The 21,474-nt window shown below is 40.3% G+C and overlaps 1 protein-coding gene across 2 annotated transcripts in view; it reads right to left on the reverse strand.

Annotated features, from left to right (window-relative positions):
• Window positions 1–21,474, reverse strand: part of SLCO3A1 (solute carrier organic anion transporter family member 3A1) — a 476,664-nt gene that overhangs the window by 74,727 nt on the left and 380,463 nt on the right. For both annotated transcript variants that reach the window (XM_089687650.1, XM_089687651.1), the window contains exon 6: window positions 15,379–15,577. In XM_089687650.1, coding sequence (XP_089543776.1) covers window positions 15,379–15,577 — 199 coding nt within the window. The remainder of the gene's footprint in view (window positions 1–15,378; window positions 15,578–21,474) is intronic.

Raw genomic sequence — 21,474 nt, forward strand, 5'->3', positions numbered from 1 at the left:
AAGATAGGAGAAAGTTACCAAATATGACACAGGCAGCAGTAAAAACTTGGCAAAGTTTCTACCCTTTCTTCACTTTATCAAAAAATATGACTTGTGTTAGACTGCATACACCAAGGAGCAGGCCCGGAATGGGACAAAAAAAGACCTTGGCATTTTATACTGAGCAACCAATTTCTCCAGGGACCGTGGGGGGGATTAGGGGTTGGGCGTTCGCGGGAGCAGTTGGTGATGGAAAATTCATGGAGTCGGCCCTCCGCACTGTAATATAAAGGGGACTGAACTGTTAAAGGGCACTGTATTGATTACAGTGCCCCTTTACAGTGTAGTTCCCTTTATATCACAGTGCTCCTAGCAATCACAGCCCCCTATCATAGTGCCACTTGCAGTCATGCCCCCCTCCCCTTTCTCTCTAATCCCAGTGCCTCCCATATATTCAACAAAGATGAACCAATCCAGTAAAAGAGACAGCCCCATCCAGCAAAGAGACAGCCCAGCCCAGCAAAGAGGCAGCCCTGTCCAGCAAAGAGAAATCCCAATGCAGCAAAGAGACAGCTCAGTCCAGCAAAGAGACAAGTCCAGTCCAGCAAAGAGACATGCCCAGTCCTGCAAAGAGACCAGCCCAGTCCTGCAAAGAGACATTCCACTCCAGCAAAGAGACATTCCACTCCAGCAAAGACACATCTCCATCCAGCAAAGACACATCTCCATCCAACAAAGACACATCCCAATCCAGCAAAGAGACATCCTAGTCCAGCAGAGACAGCTCAGTCCAGCAAGGAGACAACCCAATCCAGCAAACAGACACCCCAGTCCAGCAAAGCGACAGCCCAGTCTAGCAAAGAGATAACCCAATCCAGCAAAGAGACATCCCTATCCAACAAAGAGCCATCCCCGTCCAGCAAAGAGACATCTGAATCCAGCAAAGAGACAACCCATTCCAGCAAAGAGAAAGACCAGTCCAGAAAAGAGACAACGCAAACCAGCAAAGAGGCAGCCCAATCCAACAAAGAGACAGTGCAAACCAGCAAAGAGACAGGCCAGTCCAGCAAAGAGACAACCCAGTCAAGCAAGTCTATACAAATTGTCCTACAATTTGTTCTAACAGTAAGTGTGTCAGGGATCCCGGCCGCTCAGCGTCGCGCGCATGCGCAGATCGCCGATTCTTCCTGGCCAGCGAATACAGAGATCGCGGCGGCGGCCGCGCTTGAGCAGTAGCAATCGCGGCCGCACCAATGGAAACACAGGGCGCCCTATTTAAATCTGCCCTGTGCATTTCCAAAGTGCTGCAAGGTCTTGTTCCTGTTCCTGTGTTCCTGCTAGTACGTTTCCTTGTTGCCAAACTCTGCCTGTTCTGATTACGCTGACCCTCTCCTGCTCTGACCCCGGCTCGTTCCTGACCATCCCTCTGCCTGACCCTCGGTACCACGCTGCCCGCTACCTGCTGAACCTGGCTTGTGACCCCGACCATTCTCCGCTTGCTCCCCCTGTACCACGCTGCCCGCACGATACCGACCCGGCTAGTCTGACCTCGCTCACTCCTAGCAGTCGTCCATCCATCCCGCTCGGATCGGGATCTGTCATCCCATCCATCCCGCTCGGATCGGGGTCTGTCATCCCCTTCATAGCAGACTCATCCCGGGCACATACCCTCAGCGGGACCCCTCTGCCACCGCCGGGGGTGCCCAGGGACGCGACCTGGTTCCAGTCTCGCACCAAGTCCATCCCCACCATCAGGGGCTCTGGTGAAAAGGCAGACTGGGACTTAGACTCTGCGTCCTGGGAAACCCCGTGCTGTGGACCACTAGAGATCCCGTTGGGAGGAGCCTGACAAAGTGTTCAGTGGCAGTGGCAGCCTGACACTCACTCACTTTTTCTTCAAGCTGGGCCGGCTCCCTGTGGTGTCTGTGGCGGCAGCAGTGACACCTATTTGGCATCAAGTGATGGGGTCTCCTCCAGCTCCTCCCCCTTCACAGTCACAAGGGTCTGCTGACTGCTAGCTGCTTCCCCCTTGCCCCCTGCTCTGATGGCCATGAAGGAGGATAACTGACTGAGCAGCAGTGCAGAGACCGAGGAGCAACGCGGGCTTGAGACGAGGGGCAGCTCAGCTGCTGCATCTGCTTTGTGTTTTGCCCCACATTAAGTACATGCGGCCCCAGCCCACTGGGCAAATGCCCGGTGTGCCCTATTGCCAGTCTGGGCCTGCCAAGGAGTAAAAGTTGTGACATATGGTTCAATCAAGAATTTTAATTGATAGAAGCCCCCCACTTAGTTGTTGATTCCTAAATCCATCATGAATTAGGTGTTTAGCCACACACAGGTAAGCACAGCTAACTCACTATACAGTCATGTTGTTAGTAGCAGAAAATCAGATTACAGATCCTATTAGCTACTGTTTATAGGCATTATGGAAATTTAGTTCAGCCTTTCTCAACATTTTCACCCCAAAAGAAACCCTTGAAATAATTTTCAGGTCTCAGGGAACCCCGGCTAAGATAAGTCCATAAGGGGTCATTAGAAAAATGCCCTTTATATGGTGGTTAGTAGGCAAAATTCCCCCCTTACAGTGGTAGTTAGAATGCCACCATTACAGTCATCTAAAAATTAAATTGTTGTCACGTGACTAACCTCTGCCAAGTGCGGATGGACCTTGAAATGTGAAGGGAACATTGAATGGAAAGTCAATTAGAATCAGTTCAGGGAACCCCTGGCATCCTCTGGAGTTCTACAGAACCCTGGCTGAGACTGGCTGACTTAGTTGATTCTTCAACATTGAAATGTTAGGGGGAGCAGGAGCTCTGCATGCAGGGAAAGCTTGGATTCTTTCTAGCAGCAGATAACAGTTTTTGGAATAGATCTAAACATTTAAAAATAAAAGGTTTTTTTTTACAAGTCTGAGTATAACTCTGCAGAAATGTCACTTGGGCAGTATATTGGGTAAGAGGTCAGCACTTCCACCTCACAACCCTGGGGTTGTCGGTTCGAATCCAGAGCATGGCATTAATCCTGCCTGGAGTTTGCATGTGCTCACTGTGCCTGCACGAGTTTCCTCCGGGTACTCTGGGTTCCTCCCACACTCCAAAGACATGCTGGTAGGTTATTTGGCTCCTGTCTAAATTTTCCCTAGTATGTGTATGTAGGAATGAGATAGGGACCTTAGATCATAAGCTCCTTGAGGGCAGGACTGATCTGAATGTTAAATATATATAATGTGGTAGTGCACCAGAGTTATGTCAACCCAGAAATCTCAACCAGGGAGGGGCTCCAGGGGTTTTACTTAAAGTGGTACTAAACCCAGGACCCTGCACCCACTATATCTGGCCTCCCACGGTACACAGAATATGGAAGTGCAATTATTTTAGTAAATATAAACTTCTAAATACCTTTTCTCATCAGGAGTTAGAGCAGTCTTGTGGCTTCTATCTGTGTCCAGCCCAGCACTAGCTAAAACTTGTAGGAGGAGTTTTCTTTCTGTTCTAGGAGGATGGAAATCCCCTGACCTCTGTATGGACAGTGCTGATCGGCCCTGTGCTGATCACATGCACTCTCCCAAGAAAAAAAAAATCTCTCTAGTAATATACAGTGGGGATCGAAAGTTTGGACAACCCAGCTAAAAATTTGTATTAATGTGCATAAAGAAGCCAAGGAAAGATGGAAAAATCCCCAAAAGGCATCAAATTACAGATTAGACATTCTTATAATATGTCAACAAAAGTTAGATTTTATTTCCATCATTTATACTTTCAAAATAACAGAAAACAAAAAAATGGCGTCTGCAAAAGTTTGGGCACCCTGCAGAATTTATAGCATGCACTGCCCCCTTTGCCAAGCTGAGACCTGCCAGTGTCATGGATTGTTCTCAATCATCATCTGGAAAGACCAGGTGATGTCAATCTCAAAGGTTTTAAATGCCCAGACTCATCTGACCTTGCCCCAACAATCAGCACCATGGGTTCTTCTAAGCAGTTGTCTAGAAAACTGAAACTAAAAATAGTTGACGCTCACAAAGCTGGAGAAGGCTATAAGAAGATAGCAAAGCGTTTTCAGATGTCAATATCCTCTGTTCGGAATGTAATTAAGAAATGGCAGTCATCAGGAACAGTGGAAGTTAAAGCAAGATCTGGAAGACCAAGAAAAATATCAGACAGAACAGCTCGCAGGATTGTGAGAAAAACAATTCAAAACCCACGTTTGACTGCACGATCCCTCCAGAAAGATCTGGCAGACACTGGAGTTGTGGTACACTATTCCACTATAAAAAGATACTTGTACAAATATGGTCTTCATGGAAGAGTCATCAGAAGAAAACCTCTTCTACGTCCTCACCACAAAAATCATTGTTTGAACTTTGCAAATGAACATATAGACAAGCCTGATGCATTTTGGAAACAAGTTCTGTGGACCGATGAGGTTAAAATTGAACTTTTTGGCCGGAATGAGCAAAGGTACGTTTGGAGAAGAAGGGGCACAGAATTTAATGAAAAGAACCTCTGTCCAACTGTCAAGCATGGGGTTGGATCAATCATGCTTTGGGGTTGTGTTGCAGCCAGTGGCACAGGGAACATCTCACGAGTAGAAGGAAAAATGGATTCAATAAAATTTCAGCAAATTTTGGATGGTAACTTGATGCCATCTGTGAAAAAGCTGAAGTTAAAGAGAGGATGGCTTCTACAAATGGATAATGATCCTAAACACACCTCGAAATCCACGGTGGATTACATCAAGAGGCGTAAACTGAAGGTTTTGCCATGGCTTTCACAATCTCCTGACCTCAACATAATTGAAAATCTATGGATACACCCTAAAAGAGCAGTGCGTGACAGACAGCCCAGAAATCTCAAAGAACTGAAAGACTTTTGTAAGGAAGAATGGGCAAAGATACCTCAAACAAGAATTGAAAGACTCTTGGCTGGCTACAAAAAGTGTTTACAAGCTGTGATACTTGCCAAAGGGGGCAGTACAAGATATTAACTCTGCAGGGTGCCCAAACTTTTGCAGACGCCATTTTTTTGCTTTCTGTTATTTTGAAAGTGTAAATGATGGAAATAAAATCTAACTTTTGTTGACATATTATAAGAATGTCTAATCTGTAATTTGATGCCTTTTGGCGATTTTTCCATCTTTCCTTGACTTCTTTATGCACACTAATACAAATTTTTAGCTGGGGTGCCCAAACTTTCGATCCCCACTGTACATCAATCTGAGCATTTGCATGCCTTTGGTTCAGTATGGAGATAAGTGGTGGTCGCTTTTTAGTTTTCTCATTGTATGGAAAATTCTGTTTGGAGACCTGGAGCCCGGCGATTTTTTAGAGATCCGGGTGGGCTGAAATCGCTAGTCCTGGTTTTCATAACCATCAGCACACTAATTGGTAAGGCGTGTGCTGGGCTTTTTGTAGATACCTGACCAATGTCCTGGGTTCCATACTAATGAGGTGTCCATGTGTGTGCAAAGGAGAAGCGAGAGGGCTGCATGTGTGCACTGGAATAGACAGAGACTCAAACCTAAGGGCCAGAAGAGCAGGGGGCTGCTATGTGGACAGTGTTAGTGAGAAAATGGTCTGTAGGAAACAGACGAGAGCTTGAAGTGGAAGGTCCGAGTGGCAATGCTGTATGTGTAAGCCAGGAGGCTGAATATCTATTTCTTTGCTGATAGGAGCCAAGAGGCCGGATATTTAATTTTGTGCTGATGGTAAAACCCATTGCAAGGAAAACCCAAGGATTATGTTTTCTGCAACTTTTTTTTGAACTTTCTTTTAAATAAAAGTACACTGTGTGCACAGGTATTAGGCACGTTGTATTTTTGAGGATTAATTTAATTATTGAAGAATTACAGTGCTCTTGGTCAATCCAAAACGTTTATAAACCTCAAACCTGAATATTTATGAAAGTAAAAGGTGAGGTTTTGGATTTCTTAGAAGAATATCTGTGTGCACAATAATTGGGCAAATATTAGTGTGCAGAATTAAAATGCAACTAAATGAAGATTTTCCCATCTCACTTGTTTATTTTCATCTGTAAAAGTGAGCATAACAAAATTGCTCAAAATGTACAAAAAAACATTTCTGACATTTAAAAAAAACAGTGACCAATATAGCCACCCTTCTTTTCAATAACAGTCATAAGCCTTCCATTCATGGAGTCAGTCTTTTTCTTGATTTGTTCATGAACACCCTTTTTGTGCAGAAGCAACCACAGCCTCCCAGAGAGGTGTACAGTTTTCCTTCACCGTAAATCTCCCATTTAAGAAAGACCCACAAGTTCTCAATAGGGTTTAGATCAGGTGAGGAAGGGGGCCATGTCATTACTCTTTAAGGCCTTTACTGGCTAGCCAAGCAGTGGCGTACTTTGATGCATGTGATGAAGCATTGTTCTGCATAAATAATATGGTCTCCTTGAAAGATGCAGACTTTTTCCAGTACCAATACTTGAAGAAAGTGTCTTCTAAAAACTAGCAGTAGGTTTGGGAGTGGATTTGAGTTGACATTCAACCCAAAACGGTCCAACTAGCTTATCTTTAATACCAGCTCATACCAGTACCCTACTTCCACTTTTCTGGCATCTGAGTCGAAGTGGAGCTCTGTGCCTGTTACTGATCCAGCCATGGGCCCATCCATCTTGTCCTTTAAGAGTTGCTCTCATCTCATCAGTGCAAAAAACCTTTTAAAAATCTGTCTTCAGATATTTCTTGACCCAGTCTTGACATTTCAACTTATATGTCTTGTTCAGTGGTGGCCAGGTTTCAGCCTTTCTTACCTTTGCCATGTCTCTAAGCAGTGAACACCTTGTACTACTGGGAACTCCAGGTAGGTTGCAGTTTTGGTATAAGACAGCACTGGAGGATAATGGGTTCCTGGTAGCTTCACATTTGTATCTTCTCAAATCTTTGTCAGTTTATTTGCATCTTTTTTTCTCAACACATTTCTTGTGACCCTGTTGATTCTTTGCAACAAAAGGTTTGATGGTTCTGTGATCACACCCCAATATTTTAGCAATTTCAAGAGTGCTGCATGGCTCTGAAAGACTTTTTAGAATTTTTGACTTTTCATAGTCAGTTAAATCTCTTTTTCGGCCCATTTTGCCTGAGGAAAAGAAGCTGCCTAATAATTATGCACACTTTGATATAGGGTGTTGATCTCCTTAGGCCACACCCTCCCTCATTACACATCACCTGATATGCTTAAATCCAATAAGCATTCAAGTTTATACAGCTTAGAGTTGGACAATATGCATAAAAATTATTATTTGGTCAAAATGCTCTGTTGCCTAATAATTGTGCACACACAGTGTAGACCAACAAGCCCTTAAATAACAATATCTGCGGTGGACTGTGCTGGTTGGGAAGCACTAAACCTGAGCTAGATAACCCCGAAGTTTACAATATGTAAAGTGTTGCATAAATTGTTGGCACTATATACAGTGGGGATCGAAAGTTTGGGCACCCCAGCTAAAAATTTGTATTAATGTGCATAAAGAAGCCAAGGAACGATGGAAAAATCTCCAAAAGGCATCAAATTACAGATTAGACATTCTTATAATATGTCAAGAAAAGTTAGATTTTATTTCCATCATTTACACTTTCAAAATAACAGAAAACAAAAAAATGGCGTCTGCAAAAGTTTGGGCACCCTGCAGAATTTATAGCATGCACTGCCCCCTTTGCCAAGCTGAGACCTGCCAGTGTCATGGATTGTTCTCAATCATCGTTGGGAAGACCAGGTGATGTCAATCTCAAAGGTTTTAAATGCCCAGACTCATCTGACCTTGCCCCAACAATCAGCACCATGGGTTCTTCTAAGCAGTTGTCTAGAAAACTGAAACTGAAAATAGTTGACGCTCACAAAGCTGGAGAAGGCTATAAGAAGTAGCAAAGCGTTTTCAGATGTCAATATCCTCTGTTCGGAATGTAATTAAGAAATGGCAGTCATCAGGAACAGTGGAAGTTAAAGCAAGATCTGGAGGACCAAGAAAAATATCAGACAGAACAGCTCGCAGGATTGTGAGTAGAGATGAGCGAATTATTCAAAAATTCGATTCGGCTGATTCGCCGAATTTGCGGGAGAAATTTGATTCGATGCGAATTTATTCGCCGCGAATTTAACTTATTAAAAGGGTTTCTAGGCTTCAGAGAGCCTTTATATTAGTGCAGAACACTGTACCTTTAATTTAAATGCCCTTGGAGTCTGCTGGGGAAGAGAAATAATACTGTCAGTCAGTATGACATGCAGATGAGTGCCGTCGATCTTAGAATCACCGCACACTTCACTCATTTGGGCAGTCACGGGGCACGACGAAGAAGAAGAAGAATGAAAAGAAGAAGAAGAAGAATGAAAAGAAGAATGAGAAGAAGAATGAAAAGAAGAATGAAAAGAAGAATGAGAAGAATGAAAAGAATAATGAAAAGAAGAAGTAGAAGAATGAAAAGAAGAAGAAGAAGAATGAAAAGAAGAATGAAAAGAAGAAGAAGAAGAATGAAAAGAAGAAGAATGAAAAGAAGAATGAAAAGAAGAAGAATGAAAAGAAGAAGAAGAATGAAAAGAAGAAGAAGAAGAATGAAAAGAAGAATGAAAAGAAGAAGAAGAAGAATGAAAAGAAGAAGAAGAATGAAAAGAAGAAGAATGAAAAGAAGAAGAAGAAGAATGAAAAGAAGAAGAAGAAGAATGAAAAGAAGAAGGAAAAGAAGAAGAATGAAAAGAAGAAGAATGAAAAGAAGAAGAAGAATGAAAAGAAGAAGAATGAAAAGAAGAATGAAAAGAAGAAGAAGAAGAATGAAAAGAAGAAGAAGAAGAATGAAAAGAAGAAGAATGAAAAGAAGAATGAAAAGAAGAAGAAGAAGAATGAAAAGAAGAAGAATGAAAAGAAGAATGAAAAGAAGAAGAAGAGGAAGAATGAAAAGAAGAATGAAAAGAAGAAGAATGAAAAGAAGAAGAAGAAGAATGAAAAGAAGAATGAAAAGAAAAAGAAGAAGAATGAAAAGAAGAATGAAAAGAAGAAGAGGAAGAATGAAAAGAAGAAGAAGAAGAATGAAAAGAAGAAGAAGAAGAATGAAAAGAAGAATGAAAAGAAATAGAAGAAGAATGAAAAGAAGAATGAAAAGAAGCAGAAGAAGAATGAAAAGAAGAAGAAGAATGAAAAGAAGAATGAAAAGAAGAAGAAGAATGAAAAGAAGAAGAAGAAGAATGAAAAGAAGAATGAAAAGAAGAAGAAGAAGAATGAAAAGAAGAATGAAAAGAAGAAGAAGAAGAAGAATGAAAAGAAGAAGAAGAGGAATGAAAAGAAGAATGAAAAGAAGAATGAAAAGAAGAAGAATGAAAAGAAGAAGAAGAATGAAAAGAAGAATGAAAAGAAGAAGAAGCAGAATGAAAAGAAGAAGAATGAAAAGAAGAAGAATGAAAAGAAGAAGAATGAAAAGAAGAATGAAAAGAAGAAGAAGAATGAAAAGAAGAAGAAGAAGAATGAAAAGAAGAAGAAGAATGAAAAGAAGAAGAAGAAGAAGAATGAATGAAAAGAAGAATGAGAAGAAAAATGAAAAAAAGAATTAAAAGAAGAATGAGAAGAAGAAGAATGAAAAGAAGAAGAAGAATGAAAAGAAGAAGAAGAATGAAAAGAAGAATGAAAAGAAGAAGAAGAAGAATGAAAAGAAGAATGAAAAGAAGAAGAAGAAGAATGAAAAGAAGAAGAAGAAGAATGAAAAGAAGAATGAAAAGAAGAAGAAGAATGAAAAGAAGAAGAAGAAGAATGAAAAGAAGAAGAAGAATGAAAAGAAGAAGAAGAAGAATGAAAAGAAGAATGAAAAGAAGAAGAAGAAGAAGAATGAAAAGAAGAAGAAGAATGAAAAGAAGAAGAATTCCAGTACAGCAAAAAGTGTATCTGCAGAGAGCTCCGCTATTTCTGACAGTTCCTTCACATTTACAGCGGTTGAAACATTGTATCTATTTATTTCCGAATAAAAACATCTGTATCCTAAATGGAAACAAATAGATACAATGTTTCAACCGCTGTAAATAAACTGTCAGAACTATCAGAGAACTGTCAGAAATAGCGGAACTCTCTGCAGTGACACTTTTGCCGGCTGATCGGGGAAAATTCGATTCGTGCATCCGAAGTTTGCTAAAATTCGGATTCGATGCGAATCGAATTTTTCCTAATATTCAAAACGAATTCCACTTCGCCAAGTTCGATTCGCTCATCTCTAATTGTGAGAAAAACAATTCAAAACCCACATTTGACTGCACGATCCCTCCAGAAATGATCTGGCAGACACTGGAGTTGTGGTACACTATTCCACTATAAAGAGATACTTGTACAAATATGGTCTTCATGGAAGAGTCATCAGAAGAAAACCTCTTCTACGTCCTCACCACAAAAATCATCGTTAGAACTTTGCAAATGAACATATAGACAAGCCTGATGCATTTTGGAAACAAGTTCTGTGGACCGATGAGGTTAAAATTGAACTTTTTGGCCGGAATGAGCAAAGGTACGTTTGGAGAAGAAGGGGCACAGAATTTAATGAAAAGAACCTCTGTCCAACTGTTAAGCATGGGGTTGGATCAATCATGCTTTGGGGTTGTGTTGCAGCCAGTGGCACAGGGAACATCTCACGAGTAGAAGGAAAAATGGATTCAATAAAATTTCCGCAAATTTTGGATGGTAACTTGATGCCATCTGTGAAAAAGCTGAAGTTAAAGAGAGAATGCTTCTACAAATGGATAATGATCCTAAACACACCTCGAAATCCACGGGGGATTACATCAAGAGGCGTAAACTGAAGGTTTTGCCATGGCCTTCACAATCTCCTGACCTCAACATAATTGAAAATCTATGGATAGACCTTAAAAGAGCAGTGCGTGACAGACAGTCCAGAAATCTCAAAGAACTGGAAGACTTTTGTAAGGAAGAATAGGCAAAGATACCTCAAACAAGAATTGAAAGACTCTTGGCTGGCTACAAAAAGTGTTTACAAGCTGTAATACTTGCCAAAGGGGGCAGTACAAGATGTTAACTCTGCAGGGTGCCCAAACCTTTGCAGACGCCATTTTTTTGTTTTCTCTTATTTTGAAAGTGTAAATGATGGAAAAAAAATCTAACTTTTGTTGACATATTATAAGAATGTCTAATCTGTAATTTGATGCCTTTTGGAGATTTTTCCATCTTTCCTTGGCTTCTTTATGCACATTAATACAAATTTTTAGCTGGGGTGCCCAAACTTTCGATCCCCACTGTAAGTATCTGCAGTAATAAATTAAACTGCAGCAAAGATTCCTTTATCTTCCTGCAATCAGATTTACGGTTTTCCAGGATTTTACCAGATATGGCCATTGGTATTTGATACGTGACAACAGAAGAGCCTTCACTTTACCATGCACAACTTTTTTTTTTTTTTTATTAAACTGCATTATTTTTACATGGGCAAAGACCAGTGACAAATGTCTATTTTTGGGCTATTACTGTATGTAGCTATCAGTTGGTTATTTTTCCTAGCCATCAAAGTTCTCTTACTTCAGTAAATTTATGAAAATAGCTAAAAGATTTACATTCATTTCTTCAACCAAAGAGCAATTTTACAAATGACACCTGTAATCTATGAGTACGAAAGTGCATTATATATGGTCTGTCAGTTTACTAAGATCTATTGTAACAAAGGACCATAGCAGGAAAAAAGCAACACACTGCTTTCTTAAAAGGCTGTGAAACGGCAGGTGTGACATTTATTGCTGTCTACAGCAGGTAAGAAGTGCACTTTGAACACTCTTGCATGGTTTAAACATCAATAAACGCTGACACTGTCTGAAATACTTTGTGAAGTCTTCTCTTTTACAGTATGGCCATTCTAGGTATTTATGTATTTGACTAGTAGACGTTTAACATCTATCTCTGAATTTCCAATCCGCCAAACTTTTCTGTACTATGTAGTCTTAGGAAAAATGGGGTTGATTTACTAAAGGCAAATAGACGGTGCACTTTGCAAGTGCAGTTGCTCCAGAACTTAGTAAATGAGGTAAAGCTTCACTTTGCAATGAATATCCTATCACGTGCAAGTAAAATAACAAACTGAATTTTTGCTTGCTCATGATTGGATGATGGAAGTCTTCAGAACTTCTGCCTATTTACCAAGCTCTGCAGCAACTGTACTTGCAGCATGCAACCACACTTTGCAAAGTGCACAGTCTATTTGCCTTTAGTAAATCAACCCCAGTATGTTTAAAATAAAACCAACAGACAAGTTGGAGAATTAACAAATAATTTATAGACACCCATACAGAACAGAGGAACTGCAACAGATACCAATGGTCTAAGTCTAAAAAGGATGGGAGCACACCTTCAAAAGACTATTGCCAATCAATGAGAAAGATCTGAGGACCTTCACAGGCTGTTGCAGTGTATGAAGATCCTTTCCACATTCTATTGATGCATTTGATTATGAAAATCTACATGTGCATAATTTCTGAAAGCTACTAGTGAAGTATGAGCAGGGTTGATACTGGCTGTACAGCTCTTCATTTTTTATGTTGATTTTTGGGCAAAAAAACAGGCAGTTGGTGGCATTGTTGTCCAATAGTTCTGCGCTCTGCCAGCCTACAATCCCACCCAGTGTGTGCTATAACACAATCTCAGTATGATGTGGTGGCAGGGCAGAGTGTGCGGCAGGGCAGAGTGTGCGGCAGGGCAGAGTGTGCGGCAGCAGCAAATTTGAGAAGATGCCTATTGTCAAAGCCTAAGGTGAGCTGCAGCCAAGGAAGGGAGAAGCCACAGCCAGTGCCCAGTAGGAGCAATATGAGCTGTGCAAGAGTTACAAATAAACGGTTTTATTGGTGGGTAGTTCATTGCTGACACCAATGTAAGGGGGTACTTCATCACTGACACCAAAGTAATGGGGATGCTTCTTCACTGACACAAATGTAAAGGGGTACTTCATCATTGGAACCAATGTCATGGGAGACTTCTCCACTGACACCAAAGTAAAAGGGCTTTTCCACTTATCACTGATGTAAAGGGGAACTCTGTGAGACTTTCTTTGTAGCATAGCAAATAATGCATATTTTGTGGGACTGTGGCACGTGTGATGTGTATCAAGCCAGTAGACTGAGGTATTAATTGATCATGCCTAATATCAGCTCAGCATGTCCACACCCATCATAGTTCTGCTTGTGATGCTTCTAGGGGTCCTTCACAATTCTACCAATGGCATTGGTCACTTGTCCACGCATGAAATCAGTGGATCAGTGGTGCATAAAAGCACATTGGCCACGATTTATAGCACAAACACAAATGTGGAATTTAAGCATATGTGAGGTGGGGAGGGGGAGTTGCACAGTCAAGGTTCTTGGGTTCTAGTACAGTAAAAACCAGGGTGGACAAAAATCAATGATTTTTTTTTTAAAAATCAAAAAAATCTGATTTTTTTGATTTAAATCAGATTTTTTTTATTTAAATCGGATTTTTTTAAATAAAATGCTTTTTGAGGAAAATATATTACCATCCAAAGGTTATTCCATCATGAAATAAAGATTAGTTTTTTAATTATGTAGAATAAGACTATATATGTTTAATTTTTTTGGTAAATAAATTCCATGAATCCATTCACAATGTCATGCTCTTCCAGAGGTTTTTGTAAGATTATTGGGCAGTTTCTCTGCCTACAAGATATTATCACAGATGCTCGGTTTACTTTGCAGTTCTCAAAACTGAATTTGACTCAGCGGAGATCACATGCCTCTTCTTCACAGCAAAAATGTTATAACATGAACAGAGTTAAGAAAAAGACCTTCATCCTAACTTCTACAAACCTATGAATACAGAATCAACCCCTTCAGTGCTAAGTTTCAAGAAGTTCAGTGAATAGAATAGAAACAATATTTTTCTGATTGTTTGGAGTGGAATAGATCTGCACAAGAAGAAAGTGAAACTAAGTGTGAGGAGGAAGGGGCTGGCGGTCTAAGTTTCTTAAAATATATATATTTTGTTTAGCCAAATTAGTTTACAAACATGGATGTTTAATGTTTTTGTTTCAGTTGAATAAATCTATTTAAATTGTTATTATTAAGGTAATGATTATTTTTCTCCTTCCTAAGTACAACAGAAAAGTTGTCCAAATATGAATGATTAACCTATTAAACTGGGGATAAAAAAACTAATATGAAAAGTTGTTATTCTAAAAATCTTCAACTACTTGCATATTAAAGTTATACCAGCAAGAATTAGTCTTTATGTAGAAAACTAGGATTTAAATCAAGCCTTACTGACTAGTGATTTAAATCGTGATTTAAATCGTGATTTAAATCAGTTTGATTTAAATTAAATCCACCCTGATAAAAACTGTATTATTTGGGCCGCTTGTATTAGAGAACAGTGGGCTACTTCTTTTTTCTCCTAGGGTTGCTTTACTAAGGACAAATAGGCTGTTCACTTTCCAATGGAATTTGCACTTAGCTTGCAAATGGTGTTGACTTCAATCATCCAAACATGTGCAAGCACACATTTTATTTTCCTTGCATGTGGTTGAGCATTCTTTGCAAAGTGAAGTTAAAACACATTTATTAAGCTAAAGGAAGCTTCCTTTGTAAAGTACCAATTCTCCTGCAAAGTGAAAAGCCTATTTGCCTTGTGCAAATCAACCCCAAAATGTCTATGGAGGATAAGACCACTAAAGCCAAAATAAAATAAGACATCGATAAAATCTGAAATTGGTCAGTCTAGAAAAGCAATGATAAAAGCAACAGTTTGAATTGGAATGAATGCTTTGATTTCTTTATACAGTGCTTAGTGGTTTAAGAAACAGATGGATATTGAATCTTTCATCGCATTAGACAAAAAAAACACAACCTCAGGATTTTTTTTTTTCCTGTTTCATTTTCAGATTAATATAAAGTAAGCAGCTACTTTAAGGATCTCTCAGTTTATAGACTGTGCTTATACCAGCTGTCAATCAGAATTTATGAGAGCTGCTTTTATATGTATTCAGAACAAGGATAAATGTCCCTGACATTTTCCTTTTAACCGCCTTAAGTGTCTGTTTCTCTAAACCATCTGCAGAAAAATAAAAACATAACGGAATATGACTAATTATGGTGTATCAATACTGCTGGAGATTTATGTAAGCACAGTAATACGTATTCGTCACTTTTAACTCCTTAATAAAAGACCTTCCTAAAATGCTGGCTGGCTGACTTTAACAGCGTGTTCTGCTCAGCTTGTGTTATAGAGCTACGCGGCTATAAAATCCTTTAGTGACATCTGTTTCATCGCTTAAATTAAGTAAACTTGACCTTTTGTACAGCAGTAGCTTAGCTTGGCAAAACTGCATCACTGAGCAGAAAGCATCAGTGAATAGAAGACAACATGCTAGGCTACAGCAGAAATGGCAATTGGTAATACTTACATGTTTCCATAGGGAACAGTTATTCCTGCTACAGGCCCCGTGTCGCAGCCAAGGAAGAGGAAGGACACGTAGCAAGCTGTGGACACCAGGTTTACCAGCATTGCCATTCTAATGGCACCAAGGGCAGATAAGCTTAGTTTCTTCACAAGAAGTCCACCTAGAAAAATGCCTAAGCAGGCACACGGTATTGCTGTCATACCTAGAAGAAGACAAAGTATTATCACTACCTTTCCATTTCTGCAACAAATGTGAAAGTATCTGAATATGCCAGAGCTGCAGATATGTAAAGTGGTTGTAAACCCTAGACATGAAATATGAAAAAAAACCACATCCTTCTATAGTGTGTGCTTTTCTCAATCCACGGCATTAAAGTGTTACTAAACCAAGGATCCTACATTCACTATATCTGGTCTCCCCGGACCCTGCATTCACTATATCTGGTCTCCCCGGACCCTGCATTCACTATATCTGGTCTCCCCGGACCCTGCATTCACTATATCCGATCTCCCCGGACCCTGCATTCACTATATCTGGTCTCCCCGGACCCTGCATTCACTATATCTGGTCTCCCCAGACCCTGCATTCACTATATCTGGTCTCCCCGGACCCTGCATTCACTATATCTGGTCTCCCACAGTACACACAACATGGAAATGCAATTATTTTAGTAAATATAAACTGCGAAATACCTTTTCTTATCAGCAGTTAGAGCAGTCTTGTTACTTCTATCAGTGTCCAGCCGAGCACTGGTTAAAGCTTGTAGGAGTTTTCTTTCTGCTTTAGGAGGATGCAAAACCCCTGCCCTCTCTCTGGACAGTGCTGATTGGCCCTGTGCTGATCACATGCACTCTCCCAAGAAAAAAAAATTCTCTCTAGCAATACACACTAAACTGAGCATGTGCAGAAGGGCTACAGGTTCAGTCTGTCTTATCAGCGTGGACATTTGACCAAGAGGAGGGGCAGAGAAGTCAGGATCAAACAGCCGTTTTACACAATGCAGAGGATTAACCCCTTAGGTTCCACAGTGAGTATAACAACCATGCTTACTGCATATACAGACTGATTTTACTGTTGTGGGTTTAGTTACAATTGAAATGTCATTTCCTTCTGCTGCTTTGTTCCTCTGCTATCTGCATGAGTCACTTCTCAGGTGTCTTCCTGACACCAAGAGAAAAATGGTGATAGGGAGGGCACAGCCTGTGATTGACAGCCTAAGTTCTGTTCCTCTGTGCTGTGTGGAGGGGGTGTGTCCCTTCCCTCCAATCAGCTGTCAGAGCTCTCCTCACTGATGTAACTTCAGCTCTCCGCCCCCTGTTTTTCAAAGCTGAGATAACATATGTAAATTCTGCTATTTGAATGGATGTAGGGGAAAGGCTGCTATAGATAAACAGGTGCAACATATGTAGGAGGATTTGTTTCACCTTTGTGTATCACTTCACTGGGTATATGTAAGGGTTTGCAACCCAGGAATTGGCCAAAATGTACCCTTGCAGTGGTGTATTGCTCAATAAAGTGGCTGTAAACCTCTGAAACGAAAAATGAACAATTCATATCCTTCTACAGTGTGTACTTCCATCAATCCAAAGCACTTAGTGTGAGTTCTGTCTTCTCACTCCTCCATTTGCTATCTGCATGAGTCACTTCTGACAGGCTATGCTGACTCCAAGAGTTCCGGGGGGATGGGGGCAGCTCCAGCACACAGCCTGTGACTGACAGCCTAAGCTGTGTATGTTTCCCCATGAGAATGTGTGGAGGGGGGTAGTGCCCCATGGCCAGAGTACATTTGAGAGGAGGCAGCATTGTTCACATGGATTGAGGGAGCCTGTTGGAATGGGGAATAAGCATTACTCTAACTCATGCACCCCTAGACCTAACAAGCAGTTGGTGTCTGGGAGCCCCACTGTAAGGGTAGACTTTGGCTTTTGAGGAACTAGAAGAATAGGAAGGAAGTGTGTTACATGTGGCATGAGTGAATTTCTGTTCTACAATCCTATAAAAATATACCTGCAATCTGTCAATTCTAAGCCTATTTTAGTCTACAAGAGCATTTAACAATAGACTGCACGCCCTAATGAGTCTGCCATGTAATACCTACAGCAATAGATAGGGACTGAAAAACAGCTCTGGCATGTCCAGTGGATTCATTGTATTTATGCAGCACTTTAAACAGTAATGCTGGCAAGTTCTTATCATAATGAGACTTAAAGTGACAGTTATTTTCAGCTGAATCCAGTGGCATTTGACAATCACAATCACATGGTTAAAATTAAGATCCACATCCTTGTGCTAAAGCTTAGTGAACTGAACCTCTTATGGCACATGCTTGTTTTGCTAGTTCAGGCCCAATGGAGCATAAAACAGGACTTAAAATTCGTTCAAAGCCCAACTGAAGTCTCACATGTTTTTTTTATCTCCCAATATCCCTGTTCACCATATGTCCTAATTTGCATGGAGAAACAATAAAAATATGATTTTTTTGTACTTACCATAAAAATCATTCCCTTGGAGTCCATTGCGGGACACCAGGATATAGTAAAATATAGATGTGTGGGTTATATACAGCTATCTTCAAGAGGTGGTCACTAGCAAACAGAAAAATAATGTTGAATGCTACTCCGCTATAACCCCAGTCTCAACTGTCATGCCTCAGTTTTGTGAGCAAGCTGTATATGGGACAAAGACACAGAGGGGAGGGACCTGTGTTCCTTAATGGACTTGGGAAAATAAAATATGGTACAAACATCTTATTTTCTTTATTGTCCAATAAAAGACACAAAGATTTAGTAAATTATAAAAAAGGGGCATCCAAAATCCATTCAACTAGGAGGTGGGAAACAGCTATTAAGAGATCCAATCGATGTTGAAATCTTACTAGATGTGTATTGGAAGGAATAATTGGCTGAAAGGCCAGTAAAAAAATAGAGTGGCAATATGAAAAATTATTATTATAGGGAAAGGCACAAAAAATAATCTGATATTCCAAAGCAGACAAGTAGAGCCACTCGGGGAATACTTAGAGGAAATGATAATGGACCTCAAGAAGAAGGTCTGCCCAGAAAAACCATATGGCAATACCAAGTGGGGAAAATGTAGACCAACAGCAAATCAAAACAACGACAAAAGCGGTGAACAAAAACAAGAATATATCTAACGTAAAGGTCGAAGCCTAGGCTAGCCTTGAGAAAGTCTGTCTCAAACTCGCCAAATGGTTGACACAACAAATCTTTGTTATTATTACACTACTTCTTAGTTGGAAAGCCCTGTGAGTGCCTACTTTACTTTCCATTGTACAACTTACTTTGTGTGGAGCACCCAGGCATGTACACAGAATGAGTGTGGATACCAAGTCACAGCTTTATTATATATAAGGAATAGAATATTCTATAAAGAACAGAATCAGAGTGATATAGCCAAGATAGGGGGATCTTTATCTAGGGAAGTACATAACCAACACATTGATATTCTGTGGAGAGAAGGAAAATAGGAAAAGGAGAAATAGTTGCAGAATAGAACATTCACAGTATAAGGTGGAAAGCTCAGGAGAAGGGATCTGGAAACACAAGTTTGAGCCTTGCACAACATATTGTATACACTACAAAAATAAACTTCAGGAAGGATAGATGACGTCTTAGAAGAAATAAGGGCTGTACACACTCAACTGAAATGCAAGTCAAAACTTAAATGTTTAGAAAATGTTTCTAGATGAAAAGAAGGAGTGATGTGGGGTGGGAGAATTCATATCCTATCCAGAAACCAGCATAAGAAAGTGAGATCTGAAGGACATCAATTGACCTAAAGATTTGAAGGACATGAATTGTGTACAGTCCAAAACCCAGATTCTACAACTCAAAATAATAAACAGGTACTAAGGGACAGTACGAAAAGGACTTTTAACCTCCCTGGCGGTATGATTATTTCAGATTTTTGGTGCTGAAAGCGGTACCATTTTTTTGCATGGAAATATGTATTTTTTTTATTGTAGGCTGTAATTTTTAGGAAAAACTCACTGAAATCTGTCCGAACAAGAGTCTAGTAAACATCCCGGGTATGATAAAATTTGAAACACAAAATCATAAATTATAATTTAATAAATAATCATAAAAATAATAAAAAATTTAATTCAATAATATAATCAAACCAAAAACACTGAAATGTGAAATAGAGCGCCAAGTTCGCACATTGCTGAGCTCAGTCGCAAAATCGTTTTCAGTTTCTGATGACGAATTTCCCCCACGAATCATTATCACTCAATTCTGTAAGTGGTTCTGATTTACTATCGCTGTTCTCTAGCTGATCTAAACCGCTTTTGACCTAAAGGGACACTTTTTGGATGCCATGGACATTTCTCAGTTTCCAGGCAGAAAGAACAGACAAAATGCAGGCAGGGCGCAGGACAAAGCAGTAGGGACAATATGTATGTGAAATAGGTTGAAACAGCAATGTTTTACTGTGTAAAATGAAAAAAAAAAAAATGACATTTTTTAAAATTTTTAAATTTCCCGCCGCCGGCGGCGTCGGCGCCCGTACGTCCCGACGTCACAGGGACAGGACACAGAAGCCGGATGCCGGCATCGGCCGGAGGAGATGGCCGGGGACGCTGCAGGGGACACATCGTGGGAGCGCAGGGTAAGGTAAGTGAAGAACACATACCGGAGCAGCGCCGCATGGTATTCCCGAGTGTAGCTCGGGGTTACCGCTTTTGGTACTGAAATGTTACCCCGAGCTACACTCGGGAATACCGCCAGGGAGGTTAAAGAAGAATGGGATAGTTGTTGTTATACTGTTCTCAAGAGAGGAGATGACACCTAGTTTGACAGGAAATAGACTAAGACACTGAAACATGTCATTGAGAATCTATGAAGCATTCCACAATAGGCAAGCTAGAAGCAGTATTGCAGACATAAAAGTCAGTACTGTGATAGGTGATGTCTATCAACCATGTACTGTAGATTGAGAAATCCTGCTTGAGAGATACAGGTCTTAGGAGATATAAGCACCACAAGAGTGCAGTAATCCTAAAATCACATAGACTTTATAGTAAGAGAAGGGGGGAGTAAATCTCAAACCAGCCTCAAGGTAACATAGGAAAATTCCCAGGGTGGAGAGAGCCTACAAAATTCAGGGCCAAAATCGAGAAAATAAAGAAAAATTCAAAAATCAGAGTAAAAGCTTCGGTTGAATCTGTGCTTTCCAAATAGCTGATTGGAAAAAACAACCCACTAACAAAAGTGGAGTATGGTTTTTAAACAGAAGGTTTATAACTGCAAAATCTGCAACTCACACGGGAGAAAGATTTTGCTGGTATGAGGAAGTACCAGCTAAAAGCCGAAGTCCTCCTATGTTATTAACAGATCTCCTATAGTGAAATGGGCACCCAAAATGCAAATCAGGAGATTTGGGCATGCCATTGTTAATAGTATCACCTAAAAGATGCCTTCTCTGAAAAGGGCAAGTTAAGTAAGGTGTTGCTTAACTGTACCATCTATGTCCAAAGCCAAGCATATAGCTACTGCACATACTGTATGAGGCTTCTGAGAGCTAAAGTGGATACATACATGTAACAAGCTGCAAAATTTGAGGAATGTCAGTTGAGTTAGATAAATCTGTTTCTAAAGATGTGACCCACGTTGCTGCCAGAAGAGAGCAGAGAGTCATTCCTGCTTGCTTAAAGTAGAACATAAAACAAGGACTCTAACTGAGCATCAGTGCAGTCCCTTAATTATGAAGCCTAATGGCAAAGAGTCATGAGGATATTCTCTGTTTCTGAGCTACAACTTTGAAAAGATAATTGGATGCCTTAATTATTTCCTAGGATGCATTTTTACAGGAAAATATTAGAGGCTGGGTTACACCAAACATTAACCACTGCTCTAATAGTTGAGTATCACTCTGCCACTGACCAGTACACACGGGGCTGGAAAGTGTCCAATGCAGAGCTTATAGCACAGACACCACTTACCTTATTATCTGCATTAGAAGGGGACACTAGAGACTGAGTACACTGCTGAAAATTGGATAGCACTCTGTGGATACTTGACAAGGAACTCACAGTTCTGGAAAGCGTCATACCCACAGAGTGTCTTCAGAGGTTGGTGC

The sequence above is a fragment of the Staurois parvus genome, unplaced genomic scaffold (assembly GCF_062004578.1).
Source record: "Staurois parvus isolate SC_StPar_1 unplaced genomic scaffold, SC_StPar_1.0 ptg000432l, whole genome shotgun sequence".
Taxonomy (NCBI): Eukaryota; Metazoa; Chordata; class Amphibia; order Anura; family Ranidae; genus Staurois; species Staurois parvus.